Consider the following 16,317-nt stretch of genomic DNA (forward strand, 5'->3'; position numbering starts at 1 on the left):
CTATATAATTCCTATATTTATTGTCAATCATTTTTCTGTTTCAATTGCTATTCTTTTACGTTTATCTTAACTTTACAACCTTAATCATCAGCTGTGTATTTATATTTTTTTATTGCCTTCTATTTGCATACGATTTTGTTGTTATTATTATTATTATTTTTAGAAATTTCAGGGGCTTTACAACACTAGTGTGAAACTCTTCGTCACATATATCGGTGACATGTGTGATGACTTTCTTCAAAACAAATGTGAGACCTGTGCCAAGGCTGTACAGCAAACAAAACGTGTCAGTCTGTGTGACAAATGAGAATGTGGTGCAGCTTGGAAATGCCTGTGTGTTGCTATTATACTGTACTTGGCAGTTGTACTCTATGGTGCAATTAAAAATCATTAAAGACAACCTCATAACTCCTATGCAGTTGGCGTTACATTGTTTTCTTAGTGAACTGAGCTTGATGGCATGACAAAATGAAGTACTATTTGAAAGCTGCCAACCAAAACGCAAACTCAAAAGAAGCCCACCAGAAACAAACAAATGAAGAAAACTGTCTGCCCGCAGACCCTATTTGTGGTCAGTGATTTGAAACTGGGATTCTAGTTTTTCGTTGTTACACGAAAGTTTGTTTCACTCAGAAGAATTCAAAAAGACTAGAAGGATTTTCTTATAAATAAATATGTATGTATGATGATACATATTTACTGAGATTTGTACAGTACATTTGAAGCATAATATCTGTCTATCTATCTATCTGAAAACCTTACTTTGGACTTTGCGTGCCCCATATGCATCATTAATGTCATTTTCCAGCCACATACCTGTTGAAGTGATGCTCTCCTTTACTTTGCTGTTTTAACAGACGTTTTATACTCCGTTTCAGTTTTGTGTCCCATGCTATAAAACTTTCAGTCTCTATAGCGCCAGTGCTATGTGTTTCATATAGCCGTGTATCTTCCTGTTTATGGGATTTAAGTGTCATTGTTTTGAGAAATAACAGCTAGTCAATGAGTGAGTCATATCCTCTAACCCACAAGCTAATTTCCCCTTACAGTTCAGGCTTATAGTAAAACCACACATATCCTCCATATATGTTGTGGTCAAGGTGCTGGTATTAGATCATGCTTGACAATCTTTGTGCTAGACTGTGGTAGGGCTATGCAGAACATTCTAATAAGTTTAAAAATAAAAAATACAGCGTTCATTTATATGTATATATGTATAAAAGAAGCAAAGACCTTGGGCAGTTTGTCAGTCTATCACTATCTATCAAGTGACTAAGCCATTTTATCTCTCTTTATTTGAATTGGTAGCCTAAGACGACACAAGAAAAGCAGAAGCTACACTTAAAGGTTCAGCACATAAATAGTATAGAGTCTAGACTAATGAGCTGGTTTAGCTGCTTAGTCCTCATAACAAATGTGAGACGGCATGGTCAGACTACAAGGAACTGAATGCCTCATTCATTCTGTAGCAGCTAAGCCGAATTTACAGTCAGACACTTATGAAACACCTCCTCAGTATGTACGTGTGGGAGGGATACCAGTGTGTTAATCTATACGAACGGTGAATGCTTACTGATCCCTCTGGTTTCTTCTCACTCGGGACTATCCACCTTCAAGCACGTAAGCTGCATGCCTTTCTATGCATTCATCACTCAACAATAAAGCTTTTCACTAGAGATGTACTGACTGTACTGCAGTTTTTAATCACACTCTGCATCGTTACCTGCTGACACCAAGGCCTGATCTGATGTCAGCCTCGAGCTACTGAGGCAGGAAAGTTTAGACTATTCTCTTCATCTTCATCTCATCAGCTTTAACAAAATAATTCGGCACTTCAGAGTTGTGAATCAAGTGTGAAAAGTTTCTGAAACAGATGACCCTTTTTATCCACTTAGAGCGAGGCTGTTTATTTCAGAGGCCGACCGCTAACCTGCAGTGTGGATGTAATTTACTGAAACCTCTAGGCTGCTGTTTATTCACTGCTCATTTTACTCTGTGGTTCACTTTCCCCAAGCAGCGTATGTTTAGCAGTGCGGTCCAGATTTCAGAGAGCGCAATGAAGAGTTTTGACAGCAAGTATACCTGAAGCACAGTGAAAGGTTCAAACAAATCACACTGCTCGACACGTGCGTTGAACGTCACATTACCAGAACTGTTGTGTTACAGGTGGCACCTCTTTTGCATCGAGAACACTGGCGTGCTTTTTAATACCACACCTGGGGAAGCACAGTTTGGCCCAGTGTAATAAAGCAAAGGTAGCAAAATGAAAAATCTTTGTTATGGCAATTTCTATGTAGAGAGGAATATGGCCTCCTTCTGGTTATTTCCCACTGACTACCTGACCTCATTCAAAGAACTCAAACAGACTTTCTGCCTGTGTTGCACTTGTTTAGAAGTGACAGAAGTACTGACTTAAGTAGGGGTGATTTTCAAATTGTCTGTTTGTGAAAGTTACAAAAAAAAATTACCTGACAAAGCCAACCAAATTACAATATCAGAAAAGTGAAGGTGGAGCAGATTTTGGGCACTGTTAGAGGATCTGATGAGCACCTCATTTGAAGGATGGGCCCTTATAATAAACAAAGGACTGGAAATTGATATGGCTTTACGTATCTGCAACATTACTGCCAAACTCTACGTAAAATCCATTATTTGATAATAAGGCCAGCCCTGTATTTTCACATAAATATTGGTAAATACTGGTTGTGTCTTATAGTTCATTTCTGTCTTAAGCCACTGTTACGTGTCCAAGCCTGTCTGTTGAGACATGGCGCAATGGGATAAAGTGAGTTCACACAGTCTCTCAACCACAAGCACTTTTGTCATACTACACATCCTCCTACATTAGAATTCAGTGGTGGCATGCCTGGTTTCATAGGTGTGACTAGTCTTTCCAAAAGTCTACATGACCCATTTTCACAACTAAATTTAAAATCAGTATTTTCATACTAAATACTGTTTAGCATTCTGAAAACATCTCTAGCCTGCATATGTATATTCCGAAACTACCAGTGTCAGTGCGCCAGCAGCAGTGGAATGTTGTTAGGTCTGTTTTCCCTCTGTATTTCCCATTATCGTCCCATTACTTAATTACCTTTCCACACGCCACAGACCGTAAACCAGTTCCAGACTCTGGGGACAGGGAGTTACTCCCACATCGTGCCCCACAGAGAACGTGGGGCAGCTGTGATGGAGGTGTCAAAATAACAACCCGAGCCTCCGTACAAAACACCTGCTGTGGTTATTTTTTATACCCACTAAGCTGTCAACCTCATCCAGGGTCATGTGACTGTTTGCTAAACCCCATCCCCAAACAATCAATCTGTCCAATCATAGCTTAAGAACAGTAAGTAAGGCTGGTAAGTCAAACTTTGGATATCTCCACATGTTGAAGTGGAGGGCATGAGGCTGTAGTATGAACAATGAACAGAATTTTTTTTAAAAAAGTGTGCAGTTCTTGAAAAAGCATTTTTGTTTATCATATTCAATTTTCAATTCAATTTTATTTATACAGCACCTTTTACAATCAAAATTGTCTCTAGGTGCTTTACAGAAACCCAGAACCTGAACCCCCGAGCAAGCAGACAGTGGCAAGGAAAAACTCCCTTTTAACAGGAAGAAACCTTGAGCAGGACCCGACTCACAAGGGAGAACTGTCCTGCTGATAGTCGGCTGGGTGAAGAGGGGGAAGAAGAGGTAGACAGGACAGAGGGGATGAAAGAGAGAGAGAGAGAAACATACATGCAATAAACATCATTCATTACAAAGGACAAACAAGACAGGTTGTTGTAATTGGAATGCTGAAAGACTATGTATTGTATGTATTTGTTTTTTAGCTGATATGTTGTTCAAGTTAGTTATAATAGCACTACATAGAAGAGCGACATAGGCAGATGTTGATATATACAACACTAGAGCTAAATAACTTCTGCACTGCAATGCAAGAACAATGCTGTTTATTTCTGTATCCTGTACATGAATCCTCAACTGGTGGTACTGCTAACGTGTCACTGGAATATGCTAAATGTTTCTTAATTGCCCCCATGTCAAACTTAATCGCTGCGCCGCTGCTGTATCACCGTTAAATAATGTATGACTGTTTTGGTCTTGGGTTTCGTACAATGGAAAAAAAAAATCATGTAAAAGCAAAATTCTTATCAGTTGGGAGACCATGGGACAAAATGTGGGTCGGTGGTCCAGTTTGTGTCAATTTAAGGGTCCTCAAAATGAGAACCACTATATTATATGACTAATGGAGAAAACAATCATTGGATTAATTCATAAATTCTCATCGAGAGCGAGAATAAGGGTAAACCCTCTCTCTCTCTCTCTCAACAGTGTTAGCTATACTTACCATACCTTGACATGTGTAGTAACAGTAACTAAAGGGTTGGGGATTAGCAGCAGTCAGCTACAACAAGAGCAACTGCTATAAAGTTCTGAATCAATTTGTAAAAACATCCATCCATCCATCCATTTGCTATACTGCTTAGTCAATCGCTAGTCAATCGCAGGGCCATTTGTAAAAACAGTTTGTACATTATTACACATTCAAAACATAAAATAAACTTGTAAAGTTACGAGATGTAGGCTGGATCTTCTGCAACAATCCATATCGGACCATCTGAGGAACACTTTGGCCAGAATACACCGGCCCCTTAAATGAAAAGACCAGACTGAGTTGTGAAGCACTGTACCAAGCTGGAAACACCAGCTCTGAAACTGAACCTCCTGATCCTGTCAACACCCACCACTCGAGAGCTCTTCTCTCCTGCCTCAAGGGATCTCCTGCAAGCTGTGGTTTAACTGAGGGATATGATGGCAGCCATTTAACTTCTTCCACATAAAATGCCTATGTTTAACTCCTAAAAGTGTGTCAAATGCATTCCATTTCCCCTTACATTGGGTGGGTGAGTCTCTGCTCTGCAGTGTAGAATTTTATTCCATGGAAAACCAACCACACACCGGTGAAATCACACACACATGAGCAAGCACACAGAAGGAGTTCTCTGTAGCCACAGCTACCAAAGCCTGCACTCTGAGCCCAGGCCTACGCCACCCCAAGAAAAGAGCTGAACTACGCATAGTGGACACCCTACCTCTATGAAAATCAGTCTAAAAATAGATTCAGACTCAAAATACTCTTCACATTTAACCCGATTAAACCTCAAAGTAACACACAAGACAGTAATATACATAATAATGCTGCTTCAACTGTGGTTTAATTGCTGATAAACCCAATTACATGCTAATCATAAGGAGTACAGGCCATTATGTGTGTGAAATGCAACAGGTAGAGGAATAAAGCTTTATTACCTGTTAATGGTCTTGTTGTGACAGGACAACCGCCAACTCCCGACAGCAGAAATGCGGCTGCCGGCCAAATGGGGATACTCTGCAGGTCTATTCAAGAGACAGGCTTATAAACACACACCCAAATCTCCCAGCGATTACAGTGTGAGAAAGGGAGAAGGTGGCTCTGGGTTGATTACTCATTCTGTATACTGTATGTTATATGCTCCTTTTTATATCCGCCATATGACATTTCTTTTTGCCTTAAACCTTTGGGAAACTGCTTTCTGCAGTCTATTTCAGTAAGTGTCAAGAAGAAGTCTGGTTCTGCAGGTCTGCTTCTGCCAACTAAGAAGAGTGGAAGCTTTTGTTAAGCATTTTAACTCATTTTAACTTGTTTCCTGCAGGTGCTTTACACTAAAACATTTTCATAGGAATGTAGTCATGGGTCTTTACTGTAGTGCTCTATGAAGAAGTGTTGATTTTAATACAGCTCTGACCAAGCATAGTAAATAATCAGAAAAACGACTGGAGTATATCACACTTTATGCACCGGGGTTGCACAATATTGCAAAAGAAAAAAACTGACAAAGTAATAAGTTTTTTCTGTGATACATGCATGCAGTGCATTACTCACTGGCTCCACTAGGGACAAAGAAAAATGTTCCTGAGATACTACATCCATGAGAATGCCATGGATTGACATGCGTATTTACAAATAGACAACCTGGAGACAGAATACCTGTTGTCAGCACAGCAGCATAAGAAGCATGAGCTAAATAAATAGGATGGACTATCCACAGCTTTGGAGACCTCAGCAATATCACTGATGCTCAGTAGATGGGTACCGTTAGTACTCTGGGTGGTTTCAATTAAAAATTAACTGGTTTCAGTTAATTTTTCACCAAGAACCTGGTATGGGAATTTTGTCTTCTCAAGTTGTCTTAAAAAATACAGTCTTATATAATTATAAAATACGGTTATATATTATACTTTATATACATACTATACACTACTATTACAATTTGTACATTTTACTGTTCACCAGGCTATCAAATTATATTTTATTTTATCTTATATTTTACTCCTATATTTTTGATTTTGTACATTTTTTTAAATTTTAGATTGCAAGGGGATTTTGTTCTGCTTACAACTAGGAATACTTACTGGTATTTACTAGTAGTAATTTCATTATTCTTTGGTGAGTTCTTAACCTGTGACTCAGGTCTGAGGTAAACAACTCTATGATTTGGTCTGGACACTGAGCACTAAGCATATTAGCAGATTTCTAAGAAGACTGGAAAACCAGGAAAAAATAGTTTGACTGTTTTTCATGCTTGTCTCATGAGAAAAAAATCCCATCTGAGGAAAGAAGATATGATGTGGGAGGCTGGTGATAACAGGTAAGGTTACCGTCCGAGAACCCTGCAAACGCCTGCCAGCAACTTCTGAACGGCAGTCTAATTACCACGCACACAATAGATGACACACCAGTCTGTGAGCTGGAAATACTCGGGTGGCCAAAGAAAGCCGAGTCTTGAGTCACCAACTGAACCACAACACTACAGACAAGTGGATTTCTAGGCTGAGCTGAAATACTAACAGATGCTCCAGGCTATGAGAGCTGTGGGGATAAGCTCACTTTGTTTTATTAACATGGTGATTCACTGCTTGTTACTTGGTTATTAAGGATAAATCCTCAATTTCCAACAATAACATTCAAGCACTTGTTAAGTCTCCTTAATTCTCGCAAACCTTTCTACAGCACTTTGTAGTAATGTCTCCTAATCACATCTCTCACTGAAAGCTCAACATGGCTTCTGTTTGAAAGCTTGGGTAACTTCTCAGCCTAGAAAGGAAGGGGCGTGTAGACATGTGAAAAGACTCATAAGTACTCTATTTGTGCTCTTGGGGTTTTTTTAATGAATTAAATGTTTGCATATTATGTTGTTTGTGTTGGATTATTTATATGAAAAATTGCAGGTTCCTGCACTTTTAAAAAAAAACTTAAATCTCAGTTTATGCTCTGGTTTATCTCATAGGCACTTGGAGGCAGATTCTAAAAACAAAAAAACAGGTTTTCAGTTGACACTGTGTGGAGAGGCCTGCAGGACCAGCTCCAGGACCCCCCCGTGGGGAGCTATTAACAGGCCCACAGCCTCAGCTCTCAGCTCGTCTCACTGAACGTCTTGTGAACATCAATCACCTGCTCCAACTCAAACACAACACAACCAGCTGGACCCCCTTCCAAGCCCTCACCCTTTCCTACTGACCCCCACGTTCGGTGAAGAGGAAGTGTGCTCTCTCTCTCTCAGAGACAGAAGAAAAGGAAAGCAACAGGCTCAGACAATGTGTCACCCTCCTGTTCTCTGAGCAGCTGCTCCACCACCACCACCTCCACACAGATCCTCGACAGATCACTGGTGCTGTCCAGAGGCGTCCTCCTGCTTCAAATCCTGCGCCATCAACCCAGTGCGCAAGAAACCATCTACCTCAAGATACAGAGACTACAGGCCTGTCTGTGGTCATAAAACCCTTCCACATGCTGGCCTACCTGAATACATCAGCCAGCCCCAGTGTGTCCCATATTCATATTCAACACCCAGCCTATCAGCACCTCACCTGAGGGAAGAGATGTTCGCTCTCCCCTTTAACACCATACTCAGCAGCACTGTTTGTCTGCTGTTGGGGTCCACAGCCTCCCTAAACATCACTGCAGACCAAGCACACAACCTGTTCCAGCTTCGTCCTTCTGGTATGCGCACTGGAGAACGCTGTACACCAACACTGCCAGTGACAGGAACATTTCTTTTTCCACACACCATCACTCTAATGAACTTAAATGAGAAATGCAGCGTCTGATTCCATCTATATCTACCGGAACTGTGCGTAACATTGACAACAACTTAAAATAGTCCGGTTACTTGTATGTAAGTAAGCACTAATACTTAGCCAATAAAGATCTTTTTGATACTAAATGTGGATACGCAAAATAAAGTTTTATATGCCAAATGTTATGTGCATAAATTGTTACATTTATGATTACAACGGAGCTGTTAAATACTGACACCGCACCAACAGGTGGTGAGCACTTGTACAACACGTCCCGCAGGATTCCTCGCGCATCATGCTAAATTATTACTGACGGTGCAATCGTGCAACATTAAATAATGGCCCTGTGTGTGTGAGTTTCTCTTTTTTCAACAGGGGAAGGCAAATTTGACTTTGAAGGACAGCTGCAGACGACAAAAACACGGCATCACCAGAGCCGAATGTGAACACAAAGAATAGCTTAACTTCAACGTTACTTACCTACGAGTGAACGCTACTCCAGCCTGGCAAAAGAAAACGTCGCTGTTGTGATGATATGGATAAACAGGAACATTATAATTCCATGTCGAATGCCTTTGGTTGTTATAAGTTGTGACAATTCAGAATTTCTTATTGTTTTGAATGAGGAAAACAAGCGAACAGATTGTGTCCTACGCCGGTTGCCTCCATGGTCCCAAACTCTTCTGAGCAGCGAGTGGCAGGCTGCCTTGTTCTCTTTGTGTCAATTTCGCAACAAGAAGAAGAAAAACTTCCGTTTATTCCTTTCAAAATAAAATACACGGTGCAGCAGCGCACTACGTGTAAAGGAAAATAGTAGATTAAGTAAAAGTTGATGTTTATATCTGTGCTGTTTCCAAAAAAACGTGCTTTTTTTTGTCTTTCACATTTTGCTCATTTTAAGATATTGACAAACAAACTATAGATGTGACATGAGTGGAGTCACAAAGGAGAAAACCACAAGGAGCCACCTGGCATCAAAGTAATTCTTAGATATTCGCATGCATACACATACATATCCTGCCCACTAGTACCCTGTGTCTTCCCCAGGTTTTCAGCTAGTTTTGCTCGGAGCATTATTTGCACGGGTGATCATATTTTTAAACAGTGTCTGTCATGACTGTTCTGTTCTGTAAACTCTAGCCTGTGAGTTCTAAAACCTGTCAGTGAGTCCAGACTTTGCTTCAGTAAGTTAACTGATCCATTTGGTTTTTGTAGTTCGTTGACCAAACACTAAAGTCAACTTCTTGAGAAATAAGTAAATAAACAGCCGAGTGATGAAAATGGCTGCGCTATGGGAAAAAAAGCAAACACTGATGTCAAAGGGCACAGGGTTGTCTGTGTGTGTGAACACCAGACGGAAAACAGGAAATATTTTTTTTCGTCCCTCTATAAAATATTCCATAGAATTTCCGTATGTTTCACAGTAAGGTTTGACAATTTGAACAAAGCTCGAATTGTGCCAGATTTGTGAAGTGGCATCATTTCTTTTGTGACTTTATTTAAATGTTCAATTTGATGCTTTTAATTTAAAGGTACTTCCGGAGGTCACGCCTTCTGACTGGCTAGCTTGCTGCTGCTGCATCCCTTCTCCGTAGCGCTGCAAAGGAACAAAAACAAACTTGCATTAAGTTTCACATCACGTGTCCCCACGGGGAAAATGCTATAGGTCCGTGTACACAGCTCGTGGGTCTACCTCCAGTTGAGAGCAATAACAACTAATTGAAATCTACTTTTCAAAACAACTGTAATGATAAGTCAAAGTATATTTTTAAGAACATGCAACAACAAGATTTTACTGGTTCTACAAATTAGCTGTCAAATGGTGTTTCATAAAGATGTCTATTGTAGAATTTTTTAATTTTAGATTAGGTTGACTTCATCGTGTACTTCGGTAGAAATGGGTCTTTGACTTCTCCCAGAGAAGCACAGCACACCATTACAAATATACAGGATATACATTATATTATTATGTAGATTTTTGCATCTGAACAAGTTGGTCACAGGTTTGACCAATAACGTTAACTGTGGCTCCTCTCATTTATATGTATGTATTTGGTGAATGCTTTTATCCATAGTGACATGAGGTCCAAATGATCTGCAATCCAAGCCATTTTAGTGACATTATCACTGGGTGACAAAAATCAAGCACAAAGGCAACACGAATGAATGTAAATATTATGTGTTCTTGTTTTACAAATGACCAGCTGTCAGTATAATTATTATAAAATGAATGGGTACTTATTGTTGTGAGTTTGGCTGAGAGCATATACTGTTCCACAAAGCTGAGGCAAAAACCAGAAAAAGAAAAAAAAAACCTACATATTTACTTCAGTACAATCTCAAGGCACTTGTACTTTGGAGTATATTTCTGCTACTTTGTACTTCAACTACAATTTGTCAACAATTGGATAAAAAAAAATCATTATTGATTCCAATGATCTGCAAAATGCAGAATTTGTAACTGATAATCAGTCTGTCTGTAGTATATAATATGCAAATATACGTGTAATTTAACTTTATTGTACTTTTGATACGTAAGTACATTTGATATCAGAAACAAAGATTTCAAGTCCTGCTGCCTATGAGTGACTTTTATCAAAGTAACATTTTAGAAAGATATCTTTACTTGTACTCTGATTTGACTTTTGGGTACCTTTTACAACACGGTTTGAAAACACACTGTCATTGTCTGAAACTGAACGCTGGAAGTGAAGTTAAACCACAGCCAACATCACCTGAAGATGATCAGTATGCATGAAGGCTGCAGTTGGAACTGAAGCACGTCATAAACACTTGTATTGTACACGTTTTCAGTCTTTTTCCTGGCTTGTCAATTCCACATTTCCATTAAACACACAGAGAGGCTGCGTTATAAGGCTACATCATGTTCTCATGTGATGAAGGTCCTGGAGAGACTGGTCTTAGCCCAGCTGAGGCCACAGATGAGGATGTTTCTTGACCCCTTACAGTTTGCCTACCAGCCCCATTTAAGAGTCGACGATGCTGTCATCTACCTGCTGCAACGAGCTGATTTGCATCTGGATGGTGGGCGGGGGCACTGTGAGGATCACATTCTTTGATTTCTCCAGTGCTTTCAACAGTGCTGAGGTCCAGATCTCCTGGATTACTGACTACTTGACAGGCAGGCCACAGTTTGTCCATCTGGGAAATGTCCTTTCTGATGTGGTGGTCAGTGATGTAGGAGCTCCACAGGGAACTGTGCTTTCTCCCTTCCTCTTCACCTTATACACCACTGACTTTCAGTACAACTCTGAGTCATGTCACCTGCAGAAGTTTTCTGACGACTCAGCTGTTGTCGGGTGAGAGAGGGAGAGGAGGGCGAGTACAGGACACTGATGGACAATTTTGTGGAGTGGTCTGAACAGAATCACCTGAGACTAAATGCCAACAAGACCAAAGAGATGGTGATCGACTTCAGGAGGAAGAGGACACCTTCACAGCCACTACGGATCAGGGGGGAGGAGGTGGAGGACTACAGATACCTGGGAGTGGTGATCCGCAACAGACTGGACTGGACATCTAACACCGAGGCTGTGTACAAGAAGGGGATGAGCAGACTCTATTTCCTGAGGAAGCTGAGATCCTTCAGCGTGTGCAGCAAGATGTTGGAGATCTTCTACCAGTCTGTTGTTGCCAGCACCATTTTCTTCGCTGTTGTGTATTGGGGCAGCAGCATCAGAGCCAGCTACACCAACAGACTTGATAAGAACATCAAGAAGGCTGGCTCTGTACTCGGTCTCAGGCTGGAGTCTTTTGAGACCGTGGTGGAGAGGATCTCGCTGAACAAACTGTTATCCATCATAGACAACAATCAGCACCTTCTCCATCAGTTGACAGACAGCGGAGCACCTTCTCCCACAGGCTGCTACAGCTCTGCTGTCAAAGGGACAGATACAGGAAGTCTTTCCTGCCACATGCCATCACACTGTACAATAACAGCTAAACTCTGGTCATAACATACAGTCACTAAGCACTTTATATGTTTTACACACTCGGTTCACTGCACCTTCCATTCTACTTTATTTCGCACAACATTACACTGCTTATTTGTTGCATATAAACTTTTTCATATTGCTTTGTATGTTGCTATTTTTAACATATTTTGTATAGCTTACTGTGTGTATTGCTGCTGCTGCACTGTAATTTCCCATCCTGGGATCAATAAAGTATATCTATCTATCTATGTTCTCTGCTTCTTAACCTGCAAATTCTTAAATCCTTAGGCAAACCATGTCTGTATTAATGCTTTATAACAACAAGATTAAAAAAATACAACAAGCTAGGTGTTTTGTTGTAAAAACTTACATCAACTGCAGCTACACTTATTATGAATGTTAGAAATAAAAGCAAGTTACTATTTGCATATTAAAATCAAAATCTAAAGCCTTTCAGCCTTATTTTTACATTTCACATTTGCGTTGCAATGTTATTAAAATGAATTATTATGCATCTTCCCTGAAATCTTTTTAAGGTTTTAGTCACATTACGTTTAGCCACGTTTGCTGACTCTGACTCTCTTCTGGAAGTTATAGCGACAAGTGACCAAATGAAACTCACCTTAATAAATTTTATGGGTTTGAACATTGTTTGACACATTTGGGATAATGCAAGTACAGAATTCAACAACATATCTTACAGACATCTAGTCATTTTTAGACATTTTAATGTAGAAATGCTACATATATCTTTAAAGCAAAATGTAGAAGAATCCTTGATTCACAGTATGGCCAAATCATGACGTGAAGTAATTTTTTTTTCTTTAACTGTGGATAATATTCGTTTAGCTGTGAAAAGTGCAATTACTGGTAAATGTTAACGTTCCATTTTCAGACAGGGAATAATGGGGGCAGCACGGTGGTGCTGTGGTTAGCACTGTTGCCTCACAGCAAGAGGGTTCCAGCCATGTTCCATGTACCATGTTCTCCCTGTACCTGCGTGGGTTTTCCCAAAAACATGCACATTAGGTTAATTGGCTACTCTACTTTGCCCCTAGGTGTGAGTGTGTGAGCGTGTGGTTGTCTGTCTTTGTGTGTTGGCCCTGTGATTGACTGGCGACCAGTCCAGGTGAACCCTGCCTCTCACCTGTAGTCAGCTGGGATAGGCTCCAGCTCCCCCGCGACCCTGATGGATAAGCGGTACAGACAGAAAATGGATGGATGGGATAATAGGGATGAGAAAAATTTCTTAATCATTTGAAAGCCCCCCTGAAGTGTTTTCTTCTTGTTCCTGTAGCTGAATGTTTGCGCCTCACTGTGTAGCTTGATGTATCTGCAGAGTCTGACACTATAAGGCTGTTTTCACATTCTAAGCGAAAATCTGATTCGGTTTCATTTTAATGTTGTCATGTCAGACACACATTGCAAAAATTTCTATGTATGCTTTCACACACACTCTATGCACGGAGGGCATCTTAAACCACTTTGACAAAATTAGCCCAGTATGTTGCGATAAATGCTTTGATTTCATCGCCCCCTGCAGTCTAAATTGTGAACACCCACTGCACACATTCTTATATGCTGTTTAAGTAACCCTCAGCAGAGTTACAAATGTGCATTAGGGAATAAAAATAGAGGAAATTCTATTGATACTGATGTGCAATGACCAATACTTAAAAAAAGACATCCTTCATTCAATTTTTGAAGTATTGCTCCAAAAGGCACACCACAGAATGGAAACCCTAAAGTTTAGGTATCTTGGAATAACTAATAAGTGAGATAAATGTCAGTATATGCAGCTTTGGTTGAAACTCAGTCAGTTTCTTCAGAATCTGGTAACTCCACAGGGGGTCTGTAGCAGCGACGGCCGGACCCTCCCTGCCTGAACGGAGCAAACCGCAGCCATTTCTTCACTACGTCAGCATATTGGTGATGTGTGGCCTCCTTTCCCACTGGTGTTCTTTTCAGAGCACCTAAGAGGAGATGCTTGAGATTATTTTTTGTACAGCTCAGTATTATTTATTTACCACACTAATCAAACCTTAATAACCCAGACTAGGATCAGAACCAAAATAACATGAGCAGGACATCCTAGATCCAAGATGCTTATCATGTATATACTGTAGTGTTCTTTTTTCTTTTTTTTAAGCTTTAAGTTTATAGACCTAGATTATGTTATGTATCAGTTGCAGTTCTTCATTTTGCTGCTTTGACACCTCATTAAAGTTTGTCTAATATTATATTTAACAGTTTCAAGCAGTGTGCAAAACTTACGGAAGAGGACCCCTTGGAGACGAGTGTTCCTGAAGCTTCTCTTCTGTCCACGACCCACCCAGTTAAGCTCAGACCCAACAGCGAATGAAAGCACAGCTTGCATAAGACGCCTCACAGCATCATCAACAGTGGCCCCGCCCATCCGTGACAGGTAAGACACCTTGAATTAGGACAACAAATAAGTTTCACAGCAGGCGCTGAAGTCACGTCACACGCGAACAGCACATATTTTAACTACCATTCTCCTCTGTATTCCTGTGTCCTCCAGCTGTCTCTCCATCTCATCCAGCTGCTCAAGGGTCCTCAGGGGGAGATCCATGTCCAGATCCTCCACGTCCTCTTCCTCATAGCCAGAGTGCCCCTGCAGCTGGGCCTGAAGATCCCTCAGCACTGCCCACTGCCTCTGCTGCTCCTCTCTGATCTCCACCAGTAGGGCGATGATCTTCCGCTGAGCCGCGGTCTCTGCAAAGGAAGTAGCAAAGAGAAGTTGAGCATGACAGGATGGGAGCTGTGGGGAAAATATAAGGTTTCCACCTGGGCGAATTACCAACCACAGAAGAAGACATGACGTGAGGAAATGAATTTTGAGGATGTGACACAGCAAAAGTTGTTCAGCACTTAATGAAGTGTAATGTCACTAAAATATTATTTAGCTGTCACTTATTATTTATCTTTATGGTTCGTAATCAAGGTAAAGGCAAGTTATTAAAAATAGCTGTATGTATATTAACTGAAAAAGATAAGCACTGATTCAGTTGTTTTACAATGTGCTCGCATGCTATGTTCGGAATAATCAGATTTTTTCTTACTAGAAGAAATTATAATAAAAAAATTAAAAAGGAATTAAAAATAAAATACAAACAACAGCTAGCTACAGATAAAACTAAGATATAACTAAGCTCGTGAATCTAAATTTTAAAGTAAAAAATAAAATATTTCGTTTAGAAACGATAAAATAGAACAATAATAGATGTACTGTAAATATTAAAACGGCGTATAAATCAGTTAACAGACGCTGAAGTGATGAGAACAGCAGTAAATCTGACGATGGAAGAACCTGACAATACGTCACATATACCTGCTTTAGCTTTAATTTAAACACACTCATGCTCACGTGCAGTTCACTTACCAAAAATGGCGTAAGGGTAATGACTAATACAAACTTTTTAAGTTCTTTCAGTCCACTTCAAACTATTTCCAGGTTTGGCTGTGGAGTAAAACAAATAGTTGACAGCTAGCGGTCTACCTGTGGAAGGGGCAGAAATGAACTTGTCAGCGCCGGGGAGACAGGTGGAGGAGAGCGGCGACTCCGTCCCGATGGTGACGTCCCCTCGCTGAGACTCGGCTTTGAACTCTTCCCCTGAGCGTTTGGAGATGTGTTCGGCCAGAGTGTGCATCTCCTCGGACACTGCAGTCAGCCTCTGCTGCAGGCTTTCCAGAGCAATGTCTGCCAAATGTTTGTTCACAAAACAATCCACTCGTCGCTGCATCGGCCAGTCTTGATTGTCTCCATTAACACGCTCCATTTAAATGTTCTCTGTCAAATAGATGAAACGTTCCCGATAACCTTTCTAAACCTTCTGATAACGTTCGCTTTTCCTCGCTGTGCGACGGAGAGGAAGCGGAAGCTGTTACAAAAGCAATATGACATGACGTTGGGCAAACGTCACAGTAAGGTTGAAAAAACATCGGGAGCTGCTACTGAACTACATTTCCCAGAAGGCAAGCAACCCTACGGGAAAGAGCCGTTCACGCAAGACTGTGCGGGCATCATCATCTAAGATTCAACAAATACATCGCTGTGCTGTTTGAGCAACAGAAATGTCTGAGCGTACTGTAAAGGCATCAACAAAAAACTGCTTCGAAATGAACGAAATTAAGGTTGAATAAACAAATTAACAAGTGACTATCATTAGGCTGGTGTATATGTACTAAAAGTAAAACATATTAACACATTAAACTA

General features: G+C 40.5%; 2 protein-coding genes across 3 annotated transcripts in view; both read right to left on the reverse strand.

The window, feature by feature from the left end:
- The window catches only part of LOC124065559 (ras and Rab interactor 2-like), a 41,371-nt gene extending 32,533 nt beyond the window's left edge, over positions 1 to 8,838 (reverse strand). Inside the window, exon 1 of one of the 2 annotated variants that reach the window (XM_046401011.1) lies at positions 8,605 to 8,838. The gene's annotated coding sequence lies outside the window, so the exon portion shown is untranslated. Of the gene's footprint in view, positions 1 to 5,316; positions 6,220 to 8,604 lie in introns of those variants that run through there. The other variant, XM_046401012.1, reaches the window with a different exon arrangement.
- Positions 8,839 to 12,698: 3,860 nt separating this feature from the next.
- On the reverse strand, positions 12,699 to 16,005 carry LOC124066426. Its single transcript, XM_046402784.1, has 4 exons — positions 15,601 to 16,005; positions 14,593 to 14,816; positions 14,355 to 14,514; positions 12,699 to 14,053 (listed from the first exon to the last, which is right to left on the reverse strand). Exons 1-4 carry the CDS (start codon positions 15,878 to 15,880, stop codon positions 13,893 to 13,895), a joined length of 825 nt encoding a protein of 274 aa, XP_046258740.1. The 5' UTR covers positions 15,881 to 16,005; the 3' UTR covers positions 12,699 to 13,892.
- Positions 16,006 to 16,317: the final 312 nt, after the last annotated feature.

Source organism: Scatophagus argus, chromosome 10 (assembly GCF_020382885.2).
Source record: "Scatophagus argus isolate fScaArg1 chromosome 10, fScaArg1.pri, whole genome shotgun sequence".
Classification (NCBI taxonomy): Eukaryota; Metazoa; Chordata; class Actinopteri; family Scatophagidae; genus Scatophagus; species Scatophagus argus.